The sequence below is a fragment of the Oryza glaberrima genome, chromosome 5 (genome assembly GCF_000147395.1).
Source record: "Oryza glaberrima chromosome 5, OglaRS2, whole genome shotgun sequence".
NCBI lineage: Eukaryota > Viridiplantae > Streptophyta > Magnoliopsida > Poales > Poaceae > Oryza > Oryza glaberrima.
Genome location: NC_068330.1, coordinates 3,274,778 through 3,297,515, shown reverse-complemented (window position 1 = coordinate 3,297,515; position 22,738 = coordinate 3,274,778). Strand labels below are relative to the sequence as shown.

Sequence of the window (22,738 nt, the reverse complement as noted above, 5' to 3'; positions counted from 1 at the left end):
ACATCAATTGTGAACTTTTTTTATTTTTTGACTATTAATAGTCAAAGTTAAAAAATGCTTGACTTAGTATTATTCTAAGATTGCTTAAAATTTTAGGACGGAGAGAGTACTAAGATAGTGATGGTACGAATCCACTTACAGTTATTGTTTCTAAAGTAACGATTGAAGAATGATTGGGAAGAAGGAGGGGCTGTCAGCTGGTTTGATCTGCGGTAAAGGTAAAAAAAGAAAAAAAAACTCCCCTACAGGTATCTGTACTTCTTTTAAAACAAGGCAATGGTGGTGCCAGTAAATCTGCCACCTCACCAACTCGATTGTGTAGAGCATTATTTACCTATTACTCCATGGTTGTACCTACTCTTCTTTCATGTGCTTTAATATTACAAAATAGTCCTACATATGACTCTTATCTTATTTCATTTCTAAAACACAAGTTTATTATGCAAAGACACATATAAGGACGAATTTGTCCCAAACATCACAACTAATTTGTTCCAAGCAATATTAGTACACATATAATTTATTTTATCGTAGCAAAGCACGGTGTCGGCGAAATGGGAACCAGGGTACCCATTTATCCGACAAAAGGATCATTATCAAATAAGTAGCATGCTCAAAATATCTTTAAAAATAGAAAGGTAATCCTAGGGTGACGTAGCTAGGGGCCTACTCTAGAGGGTACTAGGTGGGAGATTTCATATATGGGATCCTCCCTGGCTGAGGAGGAATATTGTATACATGACTCAAAACTCTGAGCATAAGAATAGCTTGGGAGCTGGCTTGGGTCCCAAGCACACCCTAAATATGTCATAAGAATATGGCCTAAGGTCTGCCTCGGACCTGGCCCTGTCCTGGATCCCGGGCTCACCTTGGCCCTTGTAGGTTCTACGATCCTCAGCAAGAGGGGCGTAGAAACCTGCAAGACCTATATCTTAAGAGAACGAGCTAAGATCCGCTTTGGGCCTGGCCTAGTCTTGGGCCCCCGGGCTCACCTTAGCCAGCGCAAGTCGTGCTACTCGATAAAGAGGAGTGTCGAGACATACCAAATATAAAGGTGTAAACTGAGGTTTGCCTCTGGCCTAGCCTTGTTTCGGGTCACAGGCTCACCTTGGTCCTTGTATGACTCACGTCCCTCTGCCTAGAGGGGCACTGAAACGTACAAGACACGTAATCTTGGAATAATTTTTCATCAACGACATCTTCGAGAAGCTCATCTGAGAATAACCAAACTACTTCTTTAAACGCGGGAGGGCGCGACCTCAGAACTAGCCGGGAAGATGGGCGTGCTCCACAGCCAGCTGTGAGGCAGCATGCCCCGCCATAAATGAAACAGGTTTATGGGGGATCCCCAACCAGTCTGGAGTTGAAAGGACGTGGACAAGACACCAGCGCTAAGTCACTTAGGATGGTGGCACCTAGGACACACGTTGCACATGCCCCGCGCCACCTAATTTAGCCAAACGGGCAGAGAAGCAACCGTGATGCTGTTTTTGGCAGGTCAGGCCTTGTCAGGCCCACCACGCACCACATGGCGAGCACACTGGCGGAGGCCCAACTTGTCTCAGACGGAGTCCGATAGCCCGGGGTAATATGATTTTCAAGACTTGAAGGGTTTCTTGAAGATTGTGTTTGGGAACCAGCCGGCAACGACAAGATGACTGATAAGACAAGACTAAGAGTAGATTTGAAATAATGTGAGCCCCTCCTTGGACTATAAAAGGAAGGGGACCAGATATGGGTGAAGGGTTGGACTATTTTAGATCAGTACTCTCGCTTTGTAGCCTGAAAAGGCCTCCTTTGTACTTATCTGATCTAGAGAAGACAACAAACACCGACACAGGACTAGGGTATTACACCTCTGGGTGACGTGAACCTGTATAAACTCCTGTCTCCCTATCTTCGCGCGAGGGGGCGGGCGTGAACCCTTACGATCACAGATACTCCGTACCTCTCGCCGTCAATCCCCCTGGTCAGATCTTCACTCTCGGGAGGGGTCTCCACTCCCCGCTGTCCGAGGGACCACCCCCTCGACACACGAGTATTTAACTAGTTGGGAAGAAAGACTCTGGAATTTTCCCTAAATAAGGGGTCAACATTAGAACTTTGTCTGGATTTGCTGATGGCTTGAAATTTCTGCGAAAAGAGCCCTATTAGTTGCTTAATAAGCCAAAACCAAAGCTAAAATTTAAATTTTTAAACTTAAAAATTTTTTAAGTTATTTTCAATATAGCTTCTTTTTCAATATTGGTTTTTAAGTCGATAAAAACATATACATATATGGGAACACTACAAAAGCTTAGCTCCACGACCTTGAACCTCACTAATAGAGGCAGTTAAACTAGATTGGGTCAAGCCTGTTGTGCACGACAGCAATGCCTCGCCACGCCACATGCTATGTGCATCTATGAGGCTTCTGGCCAACACCAAATCTAGCAAAAGGAGCCAGATCCAGCCAAGCATCCTCGCCAACAGTATGGAAGATGACGATGCGCGATGGATCCACTGCCATCTGGTGGAAAGAGGGGCAAACAGCCTTCCACCGGAGCGGGCAACCACAACTACACCTCCGTTGTAGCTCCGCATGACACCTTCGGCTAAGATGATTGAAAGCAAGGAAAAAGAAAAAAAGAAAAAAAAAAGGAGAAGGAAAGGGCATAGCATCCTTCACCTTCGCATGACACCTTCACATAATGTTGTGGGCAGAGCAAGAGGATATCTCTAAATATAGCATAATGTGAAGGTGAAGGAGAGAAATTAGAAGAGAGAGGGTGAGCAATCTCTCATGCAAGCAGCAACATCTACACCATCTCCAATAAAAATGCAAGATGGTGTAAGATTGAACTAATAAAAAAATATTAAAGTTTGTGTATTAAAGATGATATGCTATACTTATCTCCTAATTAATAAATAGATCATATGGCTCAAATTAGAGATAGCATCCATATGCACTATAAAACTTTCTCTTATAGAGGACCCGAGGGAGGTAGCAACAGGGGCAAGTGCGTCCATCTCCACCGCCACCAACAACGTTGGGGTTGATGCCTTGATGGGAGACGACTCAAGGGTTGTGGCAAGATCAACTCCCGAGCTGCCGGATGCGTTCTTTTCTTTCATTTCCTAACTTCTACTCCTTGTTTTTCACGCGCAAGCTTGCCGAACTGCTAAACGGTGTTTTTTTTTAAAAAAAAGTTATATATTAAAGTTTATTTGAAAAAATATATTAATTTATTTTCAAGTTTTTTAAGCTAATACTTAATTAATCATGTGTTAATTGATCGATCCGTTTTACATGCCAGGAAAGGGTTCAGACACGACCTTAGGATGCATATTAGTGGACATGACTAATTAAGTATTAACTATCTTAAACTTTGAGAATTGATTTATTAAATAGAAAAAATTTGTATTAAACGCATCATTTAGCACTTGATGTCCATGATCCCTTCCCATGCTGCTAAGCCACGCTTCTACAGTTGCTAAGCCCCCTGCCACCTGTGTAGCAGTCAGCCGCCTGTTGGGTAATCAACGGCAAGCAAGAGCACGAAACACTATTTGCCACCCCTATCTCTATGACATATGGGTCCAGTAGCAAATAGTTAATTGCCACACCTAAAAGTGGTAAAAAGTTAAATATCTCGCCAGAAGCCCAGAAGAAGGGGAGCAGCAGATAGAACGCGCTTCAGGCAATTCCGTTTTGTGGCAGTGAAGACGACGACTGTACCTTCCCCACGGTGGCAACTGGAGCGAACTTGAAGGAGTAGGAGAGTTTTGGCCCAAGACGATTATGCTTGGAAACGCATCGCGACACGGTCATATTCATTCGAAACAATGAGAGATGGCAAATCGGGGAGGTCATTAGGGACATCCATCCATGGCGGTGGCCAGTCCAACTCAGCAAGATAGAAAATGATATGACATGTGGGGTTACTTTCAATAGAGAGAGTATATCATTTACTGTAACAAACAGAGCAGAGGCCTCAACATATATATCACATATGAATATGAGAGGCAAATTGGCATCTCTTTCCAACTCAACTAGAAATTACATTTTAATGGCCCCATGTCCACTAGCAAAATACCACGGAATATCTTTTAGCAAGGCCACATTTTTGCGATGTTTATCAAATGATGCCACGCTTTGCGAGCATTCAGCAGTAAATTTTGCATATAAAAAATATTGAGATGTTTAATGTCACATTATCAAAATTTGGACTATTGGAGATCCACTATGTTAGCCAAATTCTACCAATCATCTTGAAGAAGATAGTTGTCTCAATTCACAGCTGCACAAACACACAAACTCCACCAATCATCTTGAAGAAGATACCTAGTTGTCCCAATTCACAGCTGCACAAACACACAAATTCCATCAATCATCATGAAGAAGATGCATAGTTGTCCCAATTCATAGTTGCACAAACACACAAACTCCACCAATCATCATGAAGAAGATACCTAGTAGTACCGATTCACAACTACACCAACACACAAACTCCACCAATCATCTTGAAGAAGATACCTAGTTGTCCCAATTCACAGCTGCAAAAACACACAAATTCTATCAATCATCATGAAGAAGATACCTAGTTGTCCCAATTCATAGCTGCACAAATACACAAACACCGCCAATCATCATGAAGAAGATACCTAGTTGCACCGACTCACAACTGCCAACACACAAACTCCACCAATCATCACAAAAAAGGTACTTTTCCTACTCCCACCAGTGACAAATTCAAAGCTGCACAAACACAAAACAAGTCAGAAAGGCCCTTAGAAGATTGTAAATGCTGCTACAAAGTTGTCATATATATATACCTGGTGAGCTCCCAGGCAAAATTCATAGATATCTGCAGCAGATACTGCATATCCCAAAGACTCAATACGGCCATGGTATAAACCAATGACTGCTGCTTGGTGACTCAGCACTGGAGCACCAGAACAACCTGCTCCTCCAACTACATTCAGCTCAACTAGATGCATGCTGTATCCTTTCGACAAATACTGGGTCAGCTGCCCATATACTCTGTCTCTTGCAACCAATTGGCCAGTGATTACTGAGTCTTTTCTGCAAGGTGGCCAAGACACTAACATGATATCATCAGCAGGACGGGGCTTAACAGTAGCAAGACTGAGAACTGGGTGTGGCATTTGACATAACTGCATGGTATGATTCCCATATAAATACCTCTTGCTCACTTTCAACAGCATCAAATCTTTACTTTGATCCAATTTAATGATTCTTGCAGGCGAATAGAATCTTGGGTCATTACTTGGATCCGCGTAAAGGTTTGGGTGGTTAGCAATCATGTCAGACTCATAGTGTTGGCATATGATCAAAATGTTAAACCAAGAATTTAATTTGTCACAGTCAACTTTGATCTCAGCTGAATAGAAATATTCAAATAGATGGGCACATGTTTGAATGTAGTAGAAGTTCTCAACCTCAACAGCTGTAAATCCTGTGGCCACAGTAACTGCTTGAAACCATTTGTCGACAGCTTTACTTCTGATACCACAATTATTCACCAAATGTTCCTTTATCTGAACCTTATAATCTGTTGATGCGACTTGCACCTTGATGAAAAACAAAGAATCTGCCCTTTTAGTTCCCACATACCGCTGTGGTATGTTCGAGAACATGTTTGGCCGTATGTTTTCCATCTGAATAAGACAACACAAAACGTTGTTATACACTAATAACAAAAATAAAGAAAGCTACTATTCCCTTCGTCCTAAAATAACTTCGTTTTTCACCCATCCCACACATATCAATACAAAAGCAAAAAACTGCAATGCCCTCCACTTCATCAAATCCCAATGCAATTGTCTTCCACTTTGTTTAGTCGCAATGCATTTGTTCCTCACTATGACAAACTCCAATACAATGATTGCTTGAGAGATTAACTTATTTTGGGACAAACAAGAGGAGGCAAAGATGATATTATTTTGGGATGGAGGAGCTAGTACATTCTAATTCAATAACAAAAATAGAGTAGCTACTACATGACCTTAACTGAATAACAAGCTCATGGACTGAATATACATCTAGGCTCAGTAGGACAGCAAATCTTGATGTTTCAGACAGTCATACAGTAACATAGATATGCGATTGAGTCACTACAGCAACCACATTATCATTTTTCTCCGGACGGTGCAAAAACAAAACTAGCCTCACCAGTGTAAAGTTGTAACTCAAAATACCCATGAATAGTAAATAACTGTGAAAAAAAAAAGAGTACTGCTACTAATAAGGAGTGCAGATATATACATATAGTCTCAAAAGGTATTGTGGCTGATGCATCACTCCTTAGTTGGACTTGATGAGACTGGCCTACCAAACTTTGAACTGTCTTGTCCTCTTGTGCCCATGTGAGGACACAAGGCAGGCAGTTTCTTGTTCCAAAAACTCTGCTCACATTATGGCATGATGATCAACACTGTGCCAAAAACCAGGTGTTCGATGACATTTACACAGGATTTGTAGGCTACTACCAACTACGAAGTTCGGGTGATATCCAAACCGAGAAGTTTTGGTTATTTGTTTGTCGGTGGACTGCATGTGAATTGTGAACTACTCCTACAGTATAAACATTAGCATTATTTTGCAGTAAGTATGGGCACAGCACATGGACGGTTATCAGAAATTTATGGGCAATGAACACCAACAAACCAGCTACAATGGCAGGGAAGCCCATAGAGAAATTGGGTTGGTTGGGCCCAATGTGGCAGGATGCAAATCACTATTTAAAGGGAATAGCATTAAGCCATCGTTGAAAAGAATGAACTGAAAAGCTACTGCCTGTCTGCCTCTTCTTCCTCCTCCAGCTTCGTCCACTCGGCTCTCTCCTGTTCTTCAATATCAGCTATTCCCCTCTTCTCCAACCTAGTGCTGATTTCATGTCTTCGATTCTATTTCCCTACTTGCATACCCAAATAATCCTGTTTGTATCAAGTGTCAGAAACAGTGTGGTGTGTTTTGAGTTTGAATCATTGATTCATATGGAGTGGGGGAACGTAACAGTTAGCCTACACAAAGCCTAACAATCCTGGTGCCTAACAAGTGCTCGACGGAATGCCCCCACCGTCCCCATACCAATCCACAACCCCCGATAACAAGCATCTTTCTCAGTGCGCCCTAGACTATGCTAAAAACAAATGCCATGAAAAACGAAACTGCCTAGTTTCAACAGGCCGGCGCGACACGAAGACGAGGCGCGGCGCCCGGCGAGACTAGCGCGCACGCCGTGGCACACGTACGCAAACGGGCCAAGCACAGACGGGAGACCGTGAGGTTTCACCAACAAATCGCGGAGGCAGGCAGCGCGGCGTGCGAAGAGCTCCGGCATGAGGAGAGAAATCCGTGCGCGCGCGCCGTCGAACAGAGACCACCGCACAACGCCACAATCCAAGCAAAATCAACCAGCAAGCTAGGGGACTCACCTTGGTCCTCCTGCCGGTTGAGCGGGGCGAGCGCCGAGTTGCGGAGGCGGTGGCGGAGGCGGAGGCGGAGGCGATGGCGGTGGCGGTGGCGGTGGTGGATGGGAGGCGCCGAGGCGTCGCGTCGCGCCGAGGCGGAGCAAAAAAGCAGCCGGGGAGAAGCGCCGAAGCGGATTTCTCGGAGAAGGTGGCCGTGGGAGAGAAGAGGAGAGGGCCCCGCTTCCCTCTGGTGGGCCGCGGTTTTTGCGCTGCTTAGGCCCAAATGTGGCCCAAAGAGGGATGTTGGTCCCTGTGATAGAACTTTTTTTTGCAAGGGACCTCTTTATATTATTAAAAAAAATACTTCCTCCGTATCAGTTTATAAAACTTTTCAGTATTATCCACATTTATATAGATATTAATGAATATATACATATATATGAGCAATGCTAGACTCACATATTTATTTACCATGATTTATCATCTGTCATGCACGTTAAGTTACTGTTTTTATTAACCGTCATTCACATTTAAACAAATCAATACTACTGCTGGATGCACATTTATTAGCTATCCTTCCTAACTGCACCAGCTTGCTCAGTGCGTCTTAAATAAACTAAACAGTGTAACAAATAGCTAAACTAAGGATAACTCGATTTACATTACATCTCACTGAAGCTTCTTATCCGTCGGATCTTGTAACTGAACCGAGCGAAACATCTGGGCCGTTGAGCAGAGCGGCAGCAATTGTAACTCTGATAAGAGCTCACTTTTAAAAATATTGTACTTATCAGCATATGTACTCCCTTTGGGAAAAAAAGAAGAGATTTGATATTTTCTTCGCCTTCTTAACCGTTCAGTTTTGACCATAATTTTACATTAGAACAAGGTTACAAAATCTCATAAGCTTGTGATATTACAATGCTCCCTCTAATTATAAATATTTAATGTTCAGATTAAGATGCCGTCAAACTTTTATATTAACTTCGGTCGCAAATAACTTCTCAAATACTTGCTTTAAAAAATGAAAATGGTATGCGCCAATTTTTCTTCAAAATAACTATCACAATACCTTGCTTCCTTTTATGCAGGTTTCTGGCGTCGTAGATTTACACGGTAGGACTAATCAAAACTGTTTCCTTCCTTTTGCGCGTAGTATATGGGCTTCAAACGAAGGCCCGGCCCACCGACGTCAGGGGACATGCAGCGTGCATGCGCATCAACGGCAGAGAAGATGTCGGTGACTCTGAAGAAAGGCTCTTGAAAGAAAAATTTTCCCTGAACAAGTGACCCCCATCTCAACTTTGTCTGGATTTCCTTGAAATTTATGTGAAAAGTTAGTATTTCCAGCAGGATTGTTTTGCGAGAGAACCACCAGTATCTTCAGCTGTCTCAAATTCCCAACAAGGTATATGGTCTGAAACTGAAAGCCTGTGATTGGTGAAGTGCAGTGATATCATCTGAGGCTGCCAATCCAGGGGTTAATGATCTAGGGAACCATGCTACTACCTCCGTCCCAAAATATAACAATTTTTAGCTATAAATCTGAAGATATAGTTGTCTAGATTCATAGCTAAAAATGTTTATATTTTAAGACGGAGGGAGTAGGTTCTTATGCATCAAGCAGTGAACCTTCGAGATGGTGTCATGCTGTAATGAGCTCTTCAAGTTTTACCTCGAGTCATCATGGTTAATCCATGGATTGTTGGCTTTCTAGTTGAATTAGTCCGGACCGATGAGATATGGTTAAATATTTGTTTGAAGCACATGTGGTTAAATCAATCTCAAGCAACCCAGTCGCCCTAAACACAGAGAGGTTGAAATATGGAGCACCTGGATTTATACGCTATGTGAAAGTGGGATATAAAGTTTTTAATTGGAATTTGTCGAGAATTCTAAGTTTCTCTGTACTCATTCAGGGTCGATTTGATTTGCAATGTACAAATCCTACGAAGTTCATTGTTTCCTAAAGAAAAAAAATACCCGAATTTTGTTTTCAAGTGCATAGATACAAACTCTAGCAAGTGATCGAATGTACACTGATACTCAACACACCTAGCTCGCCGGCGACACGCCGGCGACCGGAGCCGCCGCCGGCTCATCATCCTCCGCCGCCCCCACCGCCGCCCTGCACACCGGGCACGTCGAGCTCACGGCGAGCCACGTGTCGATGCACTCGGCGTGGAACACGTGGCGGCACGCCGGGAGCAGCCTCCCCAGCTCGCCGTCCTCCATCTCCCCGAGGCACACCGCGCACTGCACGGCGGCGTCCGCCGCCGCCGCCGCCGCCGTCGCCGGAGAAGAAGACCCCCACGTGAACACCGGCAGCGCGCCCAGCTGCTTGGCGTCCAGGCCGCCGCCCTCCAGCGCGCACGCCGCGACGCTGATCACCTCGAGCTCGTAGTTGCCGCCCGGGGTCACCGGGCGGCGCAGCGCGTGAGGGTTGCCGGCGGCGCCGGCGACGCGCCGCCGCAGGAGACACCGGGCGTAGAGGTGGAGCGCGGCGACGAACGCGATGGCCGCCGAGAGCGCGGTGACCGCGGCCAGGAGGACATTGGCGTCGTAGGCAACAGGAGAAGAAGCAGACATGACGGCTCAAGTCAAGTGGAAATGATGCAAATGTGCAATCAATCATGCAATCATGATGGCACAATCTAGTGATCACCAAGCCATGGATAGATGGACCATATATGCATTTGAAGGCAATAGCAATGCATTACACTAGTATAGTAGTAGAAGCATACAAGCTTACAAAGTACTACCTCCATATTTTAATAATGTAGGATGCCGTTGACTTTTCGTCCAACGTTTGACCATTCATCTTATTTAAAAAAATTATGTAATTATTATTTATTTTATTATGACTTGATTCATCATCAAATGTTCTTTAAGCATGACATAAAATTTTTTATATTTTCACATAAATTTTAAATAAAACAAATGGTCAAACGTTAATAAAAAGTCAACGGCGTCATACATTAAAACACGGAGGGAGTAGTAATTTACAAAATGGTACTAGTGTTTGTTAGATAGAAGGGGTGTTGAGACAGGGACAAATGAGCAGCAGCAGCCATGGAGGCCGCATGGAATCAAGGAAGTTTTTGGCATACTATTCAGCATCGTGCCATGATGTGAGCAGAGTTTCTGGAGCAAGAAACTGCTTGCCTTGTGTCCTCACATGGCACAGGAGGACAGGACAGTTCAAAGTTTGGTAGGTCAGTCTCATCAAGTCCAACTAAGCAGTGATGGATCAGCCACAACTTCTGTTACCTTTTGACAATATGGGTGTGTTTAGTTGGGGAAAAGGAAATTTTTGGATGTCACATCGAACGTTTGACCGGATGTCGGAAGGGGTTTTCGGACACGAATGAAAAAACTAATTTCAGAACTCGCCTGGAAACCGCAAGAAGAATCTTGTGAGACTAATTAAGCCGTCATTAGCACATGTAGGTTACTGTAGCACTTATGGCTAATCACGAACTAATTAGGCTTAAAAGATTCGTCTCGCAATTTTCTCCATAACTGTACAATTAGTTTTTCTTTTTATCTATATTTAATGTTTCATGCATGTGTCTAAAGATTCGATGTGATGTTTTTAGAAAAAAACTTTAGGGAACTAAACGGGCCCTATATGTATATATCTGCACTCTTTATTAGTAGCAGTATGCCTTTTATTTTACAGTTTTTTTTTTTACTACTGATTGGGTGAATGCTTCTTTTTACAGTGATTCATGGGTATAGTGGGTTACAGTTTTACACCGGAGGTGCTAGTTTTTGTTTTTGCACCGTCGGGAGAAAAATGACAATGTGGTAGCTGTAGACCTGTAGTGACTCGATCGTATATCTGTGTTACTGTATGACTATCTGAAAACAGCAAAGACTTGCTGTCCTACTGAGCCTAGATGTATGTATATTCAGTCCATGAGCTTGTACCTCTTCTCCTCAACACCTGTGACTCCCATTTGTATCTCAATTATGGTGTGGAGAGGCATCTACATGAAGATTAAAGGGTATTAGTTTGGTCTATGTATTTCTTAGGTTTCTAGCACAATAATGAACAATAGAAGATCATATGTGTGACCTCAATATCTGGGACTTCCCTCAGAGGCCTGTCAGCGAAATATGCATATAGCGCCCGCAATACAGCCTACAAACAGGATAAATGGTTTACGATCAATGGCTCTGCAGAAGGAAAAATCATGAAGTTTAGAGATTTACCTGGTGGGAAATAACGACTACTGGTGCTCGCTGGCGTTCTAGCTCAATGATAACAGGTTCCAGTCTGAGGATTTTACCAAATCACAAGTTAGTGAAAACTGAAGACGTACTGGTAGAATTGATTATTTCCATTGCATTGTGCAGTCTAAAGAACTGTGAAAAGTTTTTTCTGAATAATATTAGAAGAAATGATTAAACCTCTGAATCACATCAAGGTAAGATTCTCCACGGGGGTATCGATATCTTAATTTGTCCTTCTTGCGTGATCTGGTTGCAACAAGTATTGGAAAAGCATCATAAGTGTTTCATATGCAAGCATTCAATAAATACAAGTGGACCAGCCAGTGATAAGTGCAAGACTTACACATTAGACTGCGACTTGTATGGTTATACCTTACTACCATCTTTTGCAACTCAAATTGTGTTTTTTTTAATAAAAAAAACCATGATAGTTAAAAGTGCAATGTAAGATACAAATTGACAATCAGCAGTCTAGCAGATGGGCACGTCATGTAAACTACTAAAGAAAGAACTCCCAAACAAATGTAAACAAAGATAACAATAGCACATACTCAAATTCCTCGGGCATAACTTTCTTTATCTCTTCATACGTCATCCCATCACACACCCCAGAGTTTATCTCATCAAGAGCACGCCATTGTATCTGCAAACAACAATTGTTAAGCAACGCCCATATAAATAACTACCTTGCAAGAGTTATGTAAGAAATACTCCAAAACTTTCCTGATTACCTTTGGGAATCCAACTATTGGACTTGCTGTCAAAATTGTCCTCTGAAGCGTGCTGGTCCATATCTAAACATCAGAATAATTAAAAATGAGAGACTCTCACTCTATTAGCTCATCTCCTTTACAGTCTTCATCTCCAAATGCTATACTGACATAAGAAGTTGCCTCTAGAAACAATGCAATTCAATCAAGAGATTACGTACAGATGCAGTTTTCTCAGATTTGAGCCTCTTTTCTATGAAGTTTGCTAATTTCTTCGAGTAAAGCTCTCCATCTTCACTGTGCACCATTAATTATAAATTTATTAGTTAAATACATCAAATAAATGGCTCTGCATTTTCAGAGTACACTTTCCGTAAATATGAAAACTTGCTGAATATTACTCATAGCATTTTATAACTTCCATAACTTTAAATGAGATATCAGAGTAGAAATATATAATCTGAAGGTGTGCCACATTGGAAGGTAGTAAAGGAAAAAAAAAGTAAAAGCAAACCTCAGGACCGTGTCACCACCAACTCTTCCTCTGACATTGTGTAAACTCTCACCATGCCTTGTAAGCAAAATAGGTCGAGGTGTAAGATGAGAGTTCACCTGCAGTTAAATGTTGAGAAACATGTGTCACATCAATGCACTAGTAATTAAAAGCTCTTTATCATTGACCCATTATCAAAATTATAGTTTCTCATAGAACTGCATTCTGCTATTTATTTCTTGTATTTTCTGATTATTGAATTTGAAGTACATACCAAGAAAAAGACAATCCTTCCAGGGAGATAACCACTGATATTGTTGACCTGGATAAAAGGTCAGGACAAATTAATAGCTTGACAATAATGAATAATTAATCAAAATAAAGCTAAAATGCATGACTTGTTTCAGAAGCTAAAAACATATGATAATAAAAGCCAAACAGTGTTATGTAATGAATTGATCCGAATACACTAAGAGCTATGACCCTTGGTGAAATTGTCCTTCAGAAGTATTTTTCAGTATTTTTAAAGGTACATGAAATAGAATTGCTACCAATACCATACATACTGAGTGGAGGACCCAAAAATATCTCATTGGGAGTGCCCACACGTCTCAAGAATAAAAAATCAAAATCATACACACAAACAAAAATAAGGTTTAAATTTGATCAACTCAATTTAATCTAAGCCTACAAATCACAAAAAACGTCACTTCAATCCTTGTCCCCTATTGATTCTTTTTTGCAATTAATATTTAGTCTCTCCAATGCATACATACTTGATGGTAAAATTTTTTGGGGCTGCCAGTGCCCAACTGGTACACCCTTATCTGCCCATGCATCATTCCATAGTCATGTCACATTCTCAACCTTTCTAATGTAGCCTGTTTACTGCAAAACATGGAAAGGGATAACATAATAGAATTTACCTGTAACTGGCCTCCCTGCCCTTTTACCATATCAATCATTTTAATGTAAGAACCTTCCTGCACTGGCTCATACACCTACAAAAGGAAAACCGTTTTAATCAATGCTAAAGGACTCATGGAGGTCAGAATTACTTGGTATACATCGGCTCAATACAATATAACTAGACGAAACCTTTTCATAGTTTGCCAGGCGTTCCTTGAAGTCCCGCACTCCAGTTTCATAATCTGGCCTGAAAAGTTTCCACAGGATTCAGGTCACAAATTCACTTATATTAGCAAAGGGAAAATTTCAGGAGATCCTCACTGGTCAGCATAATCAGGACTTTGCTGTATCTTCAGACGTACATTCCTTTCAATTATATTCGGATCGTTACAGATAGTTTCCAGAAATATAATCTGTAGAAGATGAAAGCAACAAAAGTTTAAAGGCACAAATAGAACATTACTTAAAATAACTGACAAACTATCAACAGTGTGACAGTATTATCGTTCACTTCCATCCACGGCACACAGATTGGCCTGAGATAGTTAATGAAGCAAAGGTAAACGAACCATGTCTGATGCAAAATCGGAATGGAACAAATTACCTTACAGTTCCCTTCAGCCATTTTCATTAGCATATACCTTCGTTTTCTTGTGCTGTTTGTCGCATCAAATATACCGACCTAGACACAACTGGGCCTGGTCAAAACGAACATTACATTTGAAGCAGGCTATGCAACAGAAACCAGCTTACCTGTCCTCCCCCATGCATCCAATCTATCATGTCCTCCATAGCTAAAGCAGCCACCTGGAAAAAACGTAAACGTTGAAATTTGCTAGTAAGACTAAATATATATAAATTTAATGTTAATACTCGCTTCATGACGTTTGGTTCTCATCCAATCAAATTTGACCTCTGAAAATTTAGTACGCTGTATTGATATTTATGAACTTTGTGGTGCTTTCATGAGAATAGTATAGGATTACTTCTCCTTGGGAAAAAAGATAATTCAAATGAAATGCCTTAGCATGACCTTAAGGTGGAGGAGGAGCAATGGCAAAATGCAACTATATCACAGAAGGAGGCAGCAAACAGATTATACAAATACGAAACAAGATTTAAAATTACAAATATGATGTGTTCTAAATCTAAATAAAAGTTTTCACAGAAACTGTAATTGTTGTACTCCCTTTATCTTTAAATAAATGATGTTGTAGACAGTCATCAGGATTAATTTATAGTTCAAAATTACCATGGTAGCCCTAATAGTTTATCTTATTACCATGTTATATATTATTTTCAAAATGTAGAGCAATAACAACATACATTTTTGAACTACAATATCTGGGATGAAATCGAAACTTTGAATTGAAGGAGTATGATAGAGTTGCAAAAATACTGTACAGAAAGCATGCTAACCTCATTACGTGCCTCAATCCCTTCAGGGTTATCATCACGGAAAAAATCTGCAGACTGAACCAATTAACCCAAAAAAGAACTGTTAGATTATTCTACCACCAGAAATGTGTGTAACTGCACTGAGAACTCCAAGGAAATATATACAAACTAGAAGTACCAGGAATCTGCAATAGGACTAGAAGCAGACCCGAGTATCCCATGCATAAAATAACCATTGTAAAAGAAACAAGTAAAAGATAATGAATCTGCATTATTTGACATTCTGGCCCAGTTGGCACATAAATTGTTGCTGAGCAGATTGATTGATAGCTCTATGGTGGAGTATCTACCCTATTTAGGCACAGTGCTACAGGAGTGTTAAAATTACATTTTCCATGTGAATACTTGGCATGTGTCTCATGAATCAGAACATAAGATAATATCATTCTTAATGCACCAAAATAAAATAGCGATGTAACAAATGAAATATAAAAATGGAGTAACTTCAAATAAAATTGGCTTACAAAACTTGAAATGAAAATTTCTGACACGGTAGCATTTAACAAGAAGAAATACTTCAAAGAAAATCAGTGTGTGCAAAGAGAATTGCAGCAAATTAGTTATTAGTACCTGATTTGCTCCATGCTTCAGGCGGCGGTACTGCACACCGAGTTTCAACCAAAAGAGAGTTATGTTCACTTGCCAAACAATCCAACATACGCCATTGTGGCAAAACAATTAATCAGGAAAAGAATATAATCACCTTTCCAACATTGAAATGTCTGGTTTCATGACCTAACCAACGAAGGTACCTTGTAAGCTTAGCTGCGGTAAAAGTTTTACCACGAGCTGGTAGGCCAACCTGTTTGCAAGTAGACATGTTTAGGAAGAAAATCTGCTTTTCAAAATAAGCAGTGATACAAATGAATCTTAAGATGCAATAACAAATAATTATTATACTATGATAGTTGGAGATTAGCTTTTTAGCTCCCAGATAACTCAGTGTATTTTCATTTATTTTTATTCATTTATGTGTTTAAAACCATATAGACATGATAGAAAGGTCTGCTGGTAGATAGCAACAGCCAACAAGCAAAGTTGGCTTCTCCTGATGTCTGGTGATTAAATACTGAAAGTCGTATAAGAGAGGAAATGACAGCAGTAATTTACCAAAACAATAGCTAGTTTTCGGTCCTCCTTTGACCCATGCAATCGGTCAGCTACAGCTGCAGCTGCAACAGCTCCTGCTGCTTCTGGCATGGCCTGCTAATACATCAATTAAGAAGAAAGAATCAAGTACAAACTTAATTCCGATGGAAAATTTCTTTTAACAATCGAAAATTGATGAATGGATAGATGGACCATAATATATATTATATAGATCCACACACAACATTTCATTTAAGCACTTGAACTCTCTACTCGACATTGCTCATTAAATCAGGGAGTTATTTAGGGTTTAGGATCATAGACAACTTTCTTGCTTTTTATTTTTATTATCGCAGCTCAACTGGTTAAGGACAGGAACAGTACTGACCTTTCCTGTTCCAAAATTAAGACCAGAAGCCAGGGAACATGCACTTGATGATTTTCCAAACTTAGTAGAGCCAACACCCCTGTCTACAAAAAGTCCCTTTTGTCCATCTTGCTTTTGCAGTGTTGTTAAGGTGTCAACTGATTTTGACTCTACAATTCCAGAAACTTGTAACTTTTTGAAAGAATCTGATGGCAAGGCCACATTATCCTACAAAGAACCAAATTGGCACATCATGGTTATATTCAGTACTGCTTCTGTTTAACCAAAAAATTACAATTGAGTCAACCAAAATAAAGTTATCATATGAAATGGCATTCAATTAAGATAGGGGGGTCGATTTATAACCAGAAAATTAACTAAGTGACGAAACACAAATGCAAAATCAATAAAAAAATGATGGTTATTGATAGGTGACATATCACATCAAAATATGATTTAAAATAAAAACACAACACACTTCATTTTCTGGGGGGGAATACATAATAATTCATTGGTGGGACAAATATTCTAGCATACCGATTCGACCTGGTTAGTGCTTACCTTGTTACAGTTATTGTGATCTTCAAAATCTGCAGTGGCGCTACTTGGACTCTGGATGCCATCACTGAGAAGCATGTCATTTGTCCATAAAGCTCCAGTTTGAATCAATGATGCTGGGTTTGCGGCAAGGTTTGCTGCATATTCAGATGTTGCTGCAGATGGTGTTGGAATAACGTAATGCTCCAAGTCAAGCTCCAAACTTTCAGTAGATGTATCCTACAGTAAGATATGAAAAAAAAAAACCTGTTAGAAACCAGAACATTGATTAGACTAGCTATCATCATTAAAGTGCAAAACATCATGCAAGCATTGGAAGCTTTGTGGAAAAGTTGAAGAAATGGAAAGGGCATTTCGTTTTGTTTAGAAATTTTATTAAGCGTGTACAATGATAAATGTTGCACCAGATGGTTCCAGGGAAAATGAAGAAAATGGAAGAGCAAATATCCCACCAGCGAAAAAAAAAGTTTCATTGGTATATTCTGTAATAACATATACGATGGGATCTCTTCCATCTGAATACTGAATTGTTTAAGTTTCCCCTAAACATGCCTTTTTAACAAGCATATCTCGGCTTTCAGAACAAGGCCACTTATGCCCTCGAGAGATAACTTTCAAAGGAAGCAGATGTTTTAAACAGATAATTCAGTGCTTGGCCTTTTCTGTCAATTTGTTTGGCTATAGATAAGCATAGGATATCAGTAAATAAGTATTGGAGTAGAAAGGTTAAATAGTAATAGTTTGCAATCAAATCGGACCATCATATATTGATATGAAAGCACAAGAAGACCAATTTCAAATGCAAATAGAAATTGAACTACTGTTATCACCTCGGTCCCATGCGCAGGTGCGACATTTATACTGACATCAGGGATTCCCCGGACTTTGGAAGGCTGAAAATTCTCCTTGAACACCCTCCAACTCGCTGCAAGATCAAGTGGGGACACAATGTCTGCCTTATTGAAAACCCTGAACTCAAGCGTCTCATGATCCCCATTCATCTTGAACCATGCAATCCTCACATCGCCCTCGAGCATGCCTCCAGTGAGATGCCGGGTCGGACCTTCCTCAATGATGCACGGGGTGTCTGCATCCTTGGGCTTGAGCAAGAATTTGAAGTCGAGTGTTTCTATGGTAGATTCCACAAGTTGCAATGGTTAGGAAATAGCATGAGCATAGTAATTTGCATCAGAATTTTAAGTAAGTTAAATCTAACTGCCCCTCTTGTAACTGAGTCAAGAAACTCTATGCCTAACAAACAAACTAACGAAATTTCATAATTCTACTCAGAAAAATATAAACGCAAAAATCCTACATGTTTTACTTGATATTACAGTCAGGAAGACAGCCTGAAGGTACAGCAACCCAGCAAGGATTACTAGACAGTCTAACTATAAATAGAGTCCATCAAACAAGCTCACAAAACCCGGTTCTATAAAAAAAAAAGGCGCAAAAAACAAAGAAAAAGAACACCAATAACAAGTAAAAACTGCCAAGAACAAAAGGACAGGACCTTTTGCGTTGAAAAAAAAAGATGGGACAGACTATAAATAGAGTCACTAATAACCAATTGCAATCTTAACACACCCCAAATACGAACACAAAAACAGCAAAAGCATCATGCAAGCGGCACATCCCAATGATCTCATCATATCAAACAGCACATGTGAACTGCAGAGACCGTACGTACCGTGGTCAGGCGGCACGACGAAGCTGAGCGCCCACATGGACGCCAGCTCCCTCTCCATCGCGAGCTGCAGGGGGGGCGCGAATTCGAAGCAAAACAGTAATAATAAGCAAGTGAGCGGCATTCATCATCATCAAGCAAATGAACGGAATGGAGGAGCATCATCGTGGTGGCGTACGTACGGCGCGGGCGGGGTCCCAGGATCCGATGATGGGCTCGGAGCCGTAGACGTGCGGGACGAGGTCGCCGGTGATCCGCGCGTTCTCCATCTTGAGCGACACGTACAGCTGCGCCCCGCCGTGCCACGACCGGGACGCCGCGCCGCCCACCCCGCCGCCGCCGTCGCCCGCTTCCCCTCCCCCCAACCCCGCCGCCCCGCCGCCGACTCCCCTGACGCCGTCGATCCCCTTCGACCCCGACGTCCCCATTGCCTCCGCTCTCTGGAGTCGTGAGCTCTGAGCTCTGAGCTTGCTAGTGTGGTGGTGGTGGCTGGGAATTTGGAATATTTGGTGGATTGGATTGGGCGGCGGGGAATCGGGGAGAGCGATGGGAGTGGTGGTGGTGGTGCGCTTCGATCGAGGCTTCGGAGCTCGGAGGGAAGCGGGTGGGGCCCACGTGGGGGAGGGTGGATAGGCGTGGGGCCCACACGGCAGCGACTGATCCGTTCTTGTGGCGGGCTCGTGTGGCGGCGACGGCGGCGACGCGGCGGGCGGGGTAGCCGGGGGTGTCATCCGGAGGGGGGAAGCGGGTGGGCCCCACCCGGGAGGATAGACGTGGGCCCCCACACGATAGGGGCGACTGTTCCCTTCCCCCCTCGGCGGCGGGGGCGACAGGTAACAGGTTGGAGAGAGTTTTCCTAGGCACGTAAAACGAGAAAAGCTTATTAATTAATAATTATAATTTGATAAATAAATTTATTTGAATTTTTAAATAACTTGTATATAATTTTTTTTAAAAAAATCATTTAACAGTATGAAAATTGTGTTAACGAAAAAATAAGTTGAAGTTTAGAGTTAAAAAGAAAAACTAAGCCTAATATTGCTAGTACGTCAACATTGTATTTGCGTTTAAGAAGCAGATTTAAATTTGGCAAATTCTGGTTTGAAGTAAATAGGCTTCTTTTTGGACGAGAAGGAACGTATTAGATCGTTGACACAACAAAAAAAAAAGACAGAAAGAAAATAAAGGTCGCTACTCGCTGCTTGGTTTATACGCTTCATTACTTGTCGAAAATCGAGGATTTTGACACAATTTTAAATATACAAGTAGGCTAATTTGCTTGTTGACTTATAATTTTAAATTTAAAACATAATTTAGTTTTAGGGTTCATTTTAAGATTTTCTCATCATAACTTTTTATCATTAAATTATTTTATTGCTTTATTCTTTTTTCTGTAAACGATGAGAGGCGAAGAAAAAAACTTGTCTAATGGAGCTAGTGGTGCCACTTGAATCAGATGTATGTGTCAATATGTCGAATCGCAAGGGCATCTTCCGCATGGAGCAATTTGTAGCACCAGTTATCCCTTAAACCTGCAAAATATTAAAAAGGATAAAGTATATAGTTGATCCTTAAAATACATCATATTTATCTAGATATGATCGTCGATGTGATTATTCATCGTGACTACACATTTGCATTAAGCCCTATTCCGTCCCCCGCAAGAGTGGACAGAAAAAGACCAAACCGAAAAGATTGGGACCAAGCTCGAAAAATTCGATCACTAGTTTAGTCTCAGGTGTTGAAAGAACAAATGTTGTTCGGTCAATTGGTTAGCACCTTGGGTTAACCGAATAGACCCAAAAAACTGAATTTTTGCATAATAGGTCAATTGAGATTTAGTAGCGCAATTAAACCGAATTTTGATCCAATTTTAGCTTCCAACATGCTTCAATTTGTGACCCATGACAGTGAAGAGAGCCAATTTATGATTTTTGTGTATGAGTTTTTTACTTACATTTCCAGGGATCTAGCTAGCAAGGTACTTTTGAAACACCAGGGAATATTAGATAATGATAATGATAATAATAATAATAATAGTAGTAGTAGTAAATTTATAAGTAAGAAAATTACTGTCCTAGTAGGGAAATGTAAGAATTGAAGAGAAAGAATTACACTGTACTGTTTTCATCTTTTATTATTTTTCAGTAAGACGAATGGTTAAATTTTATGATTAAAGTTAATTGTGTTAAATATTTATTGATCGGAGGGAGTAATAATTTTAGGGGATAGCATCAGCCATAAGGAGAGGGGTAGAAAGACTTATTTGCCTTCTTGGGATGAACGAGATCTGTTTGGACTATAGTCACCATTGAATAGTACAGGTAGTTTAGTGATAAAAATTATCTTTTGCATAACTTATGTTTGGAACAAAATTTGAACACTACATTTTGGAACAGAGGGGATACACCATTTTATCTTAAAAACAATATTAAAATCATACTCCATCCATTTCATACTATATAAGTAGCTTTGATTTTTTACTACAATATAGTAGCATTTCCAATACAAAACAGACATACGATCAAAATATATTCAAACTAGATTTAATGAAACTAATCTAATGTTTAGATGTTGCTAATTTTTTCTATAAATTTGGTCAAACTTAACAAAGTTTGATTAGGAAAAATGTCAAAATGATTTATAATATGAAATGGAAGTAGTACAAATTAGATAGCCAAATAAAACTATTACACATCATCTTTAAGGCGTGGTGTTTTTTCAAGGCTAACAAGTAGCACAGGAGTAGCGTCGCTGCATAGTCCTAAAAAGAATAAAAAGGAAGATAATACTCATCCTCTCCGATCCATCTCCCTCCTTGTCTCCGACGGCTCTCCAGCGGTGAAGGGAGGGAGAGGGGTTGGACCCCTCTTCTCCGCTAGTAGGTGTGGGTCAGTCAGGGTTCTCCTATTTCTTGGGCTAGTCCCAATCTTTTTCTTCATTTTCTATGAAGAGCAAGAGTTCCGCTGGCGAATGGTGCTCTTGTCCACACTGCTCTAGCCATGGAGGACCTCGATGACGTCTTCTCCGACATGTGTCTCCAGTTTGGTGTTTGTGTGGATCGTTTCCGTCGTCTACAATTGAGAGGGATGCAAGTTTTCTCTTCAACTCAAATAGGTTGCATCGGCCGTTCATTGCTTCTCCGGCTCACTTCAGCGTTGACCTTCCTACTCATCGGCATCAAAGCCGTGCAGCTGAAAGCTTCATTAATGCCTTTGGTTGCCTCAACCTCCACCTCATGGAGGCCCCATTTGGGTTTGTGCATCCAAGGCTTCATCTCTTGCAGTTTACCATAATTTCTTCGAGCTCACCGTCGTCACTCTCGCAGATCTGGGCGTCATTGTTGTGGAGCTGGTGTAGTGAAGGATCCAATTGCTTTTCATATCTTTAAAAGTTATTGTTTGCAAAGTTGTTGCTCAAGGTGTAATTTTCCCACCATATAGGGGCCTCAATATAAAACTTGCTGACCTTTCACGTAGTATTATCTGAGGCTATAAACAAACAAACAAATTCAGCTTGGAAGCTACTGTTTTTTCTCTAATAAATAATTCAGCTTGGAATGCACGAATTTCACATGGAACATTTCATTTCTTGTTATGATATTTTTTTAAGTTTCAAATTGATATGCCTATAAATAACATAGAAACTCTGACAACAGCAAAATGCACCGAACAAAACTACTGTGCCAAATCGATGAGGATTCTCAACGTTATTGCTGGTGCCATACTAGGATTCTCTAGGGAAAATATACAATGCAAATCACATATGAATTGAAAACCTAGAAACTACTATTAAATCGAAAAATACATGTC

General features: G+C 40.9%; 3 protein-coding genes across 5 annotated transcripts; all 3 read right to left on the bottom strand.

Moving 5' to 3' along the window:
• Window positions 1-3,952: 3,952 nt before the first annotated feature.
• LOC127774627 (uncharacterized) lies at window positions 3,953-7,510 on the bottom strand. Of its 2 annotated transcripts, XM_052300905.1 has the most exons (5): window positions 7,441-7,510; window positions 4,816-5,661; window positions 4,645-4,738; window positions 4,453-4,536; window positions 3,953-4,344 (listed from the first exon to the last, which is right to left on the bottom strand). In XM_052300905.1, the coding sequence occupies exons 2-3, from the start codon at window positions 5,659-5,661 to the stop codon at window positions 4,733-4,735; spliced, it is 852 nt and encodes a 283-aa protein (XP_052156865.1). In that variant the 5' UTR covers window positions 7,441-7,510; the 3' UTR covers window positions 3,953-4,344; window positions 4,453-4,536; window positions 4,645-4,732. The 2 variants fall into 2 exon arrangements, with proteins under 2 accessions (XP_052156865.1, XP_052156866.1); XM_052300906.1 differs by lacking the exon at window positions 7,441-7,510 and having other exon boundaries at window positions 4,271-4,280; window positions 4,816-5,959.
• Window positions 7,511-9,074: 1,564 nt separating this feature from the next.
• Window positions 9,075-10,890, bottom strand: LOC127773728 (E3 ubiquitin-protein ligase ATL41-like). Its single transcript, XM_052299882.1, has one exon. It carries the CDS (start codon window positions 10,003-10,005, stop codon window positions 9,472-9,474), a length of 534 nt encoding a protein of 177 aa, XP_052155842.1. The 5' UTR covers window positions 10,006-10,890; the 3' UTR covers window positions 9,075-9,471.
• Window positions 10,891-11,023: 133 nt separating this feature from the next.
• LOC127773727 (6-phosphofructo-2-kinase/fructose-2,6-bisphosphatase) lies at window positions 11,024-19,606 on the bottom strand. Of its 2 annotated transcripts, none has more exons than XM_052299880.1 (23): window positions 19,109-19,606; window positions 18,930-18,993; window positions 18,070-18,368; window positions 17,243-17,458; window positions 16,703-16,909; window positions 16,336-16,431; window positions 15,929-16,027; window positions 15,796-15,825; window positions 15,187-15,240; window positions 14,521-14,574; window positions 14,372-14,449; window positions 14,089-14,180; window positions 13,957-14,014; window positions 13,785-13,859; window positions 13,133-13,180; window positions 12,880-12,977; window positions 12,587-12,662; window positions 12,387-12,449; window positions 12,207-12,298; window positions 11,833-11,901; window positions 11,635-11,698; window positions 11,498-11,563; window positions 11,024-11,408 (listed from the first exon to the last, which is right to left on the bottom strand). In XM_052299880.1, the coding sequence occupies exons 1-23, from the start codon at window positions 19,352-19,354 to the stop codon at window positions 11,331-11,333; spliced, it is 2,322 nt and encodes a 773-aa protein (XP_052155840.1). In that variant the 5' UTR covers window positions 19,355-19,606; the 3' UTR covers window positions 11,024-11,330. The 2 variants fall into 2 exon arrangements, with proteins under 2 accessions (XP_052155840.1, XP_052155841.1); XM_052299881.1 differs by having other exon boundaries at window positions 16,336-16,428; window positions 19,109-19,605.
• Window positions 19,607-22,738: the final 3,132 nt, after the last annotated feature.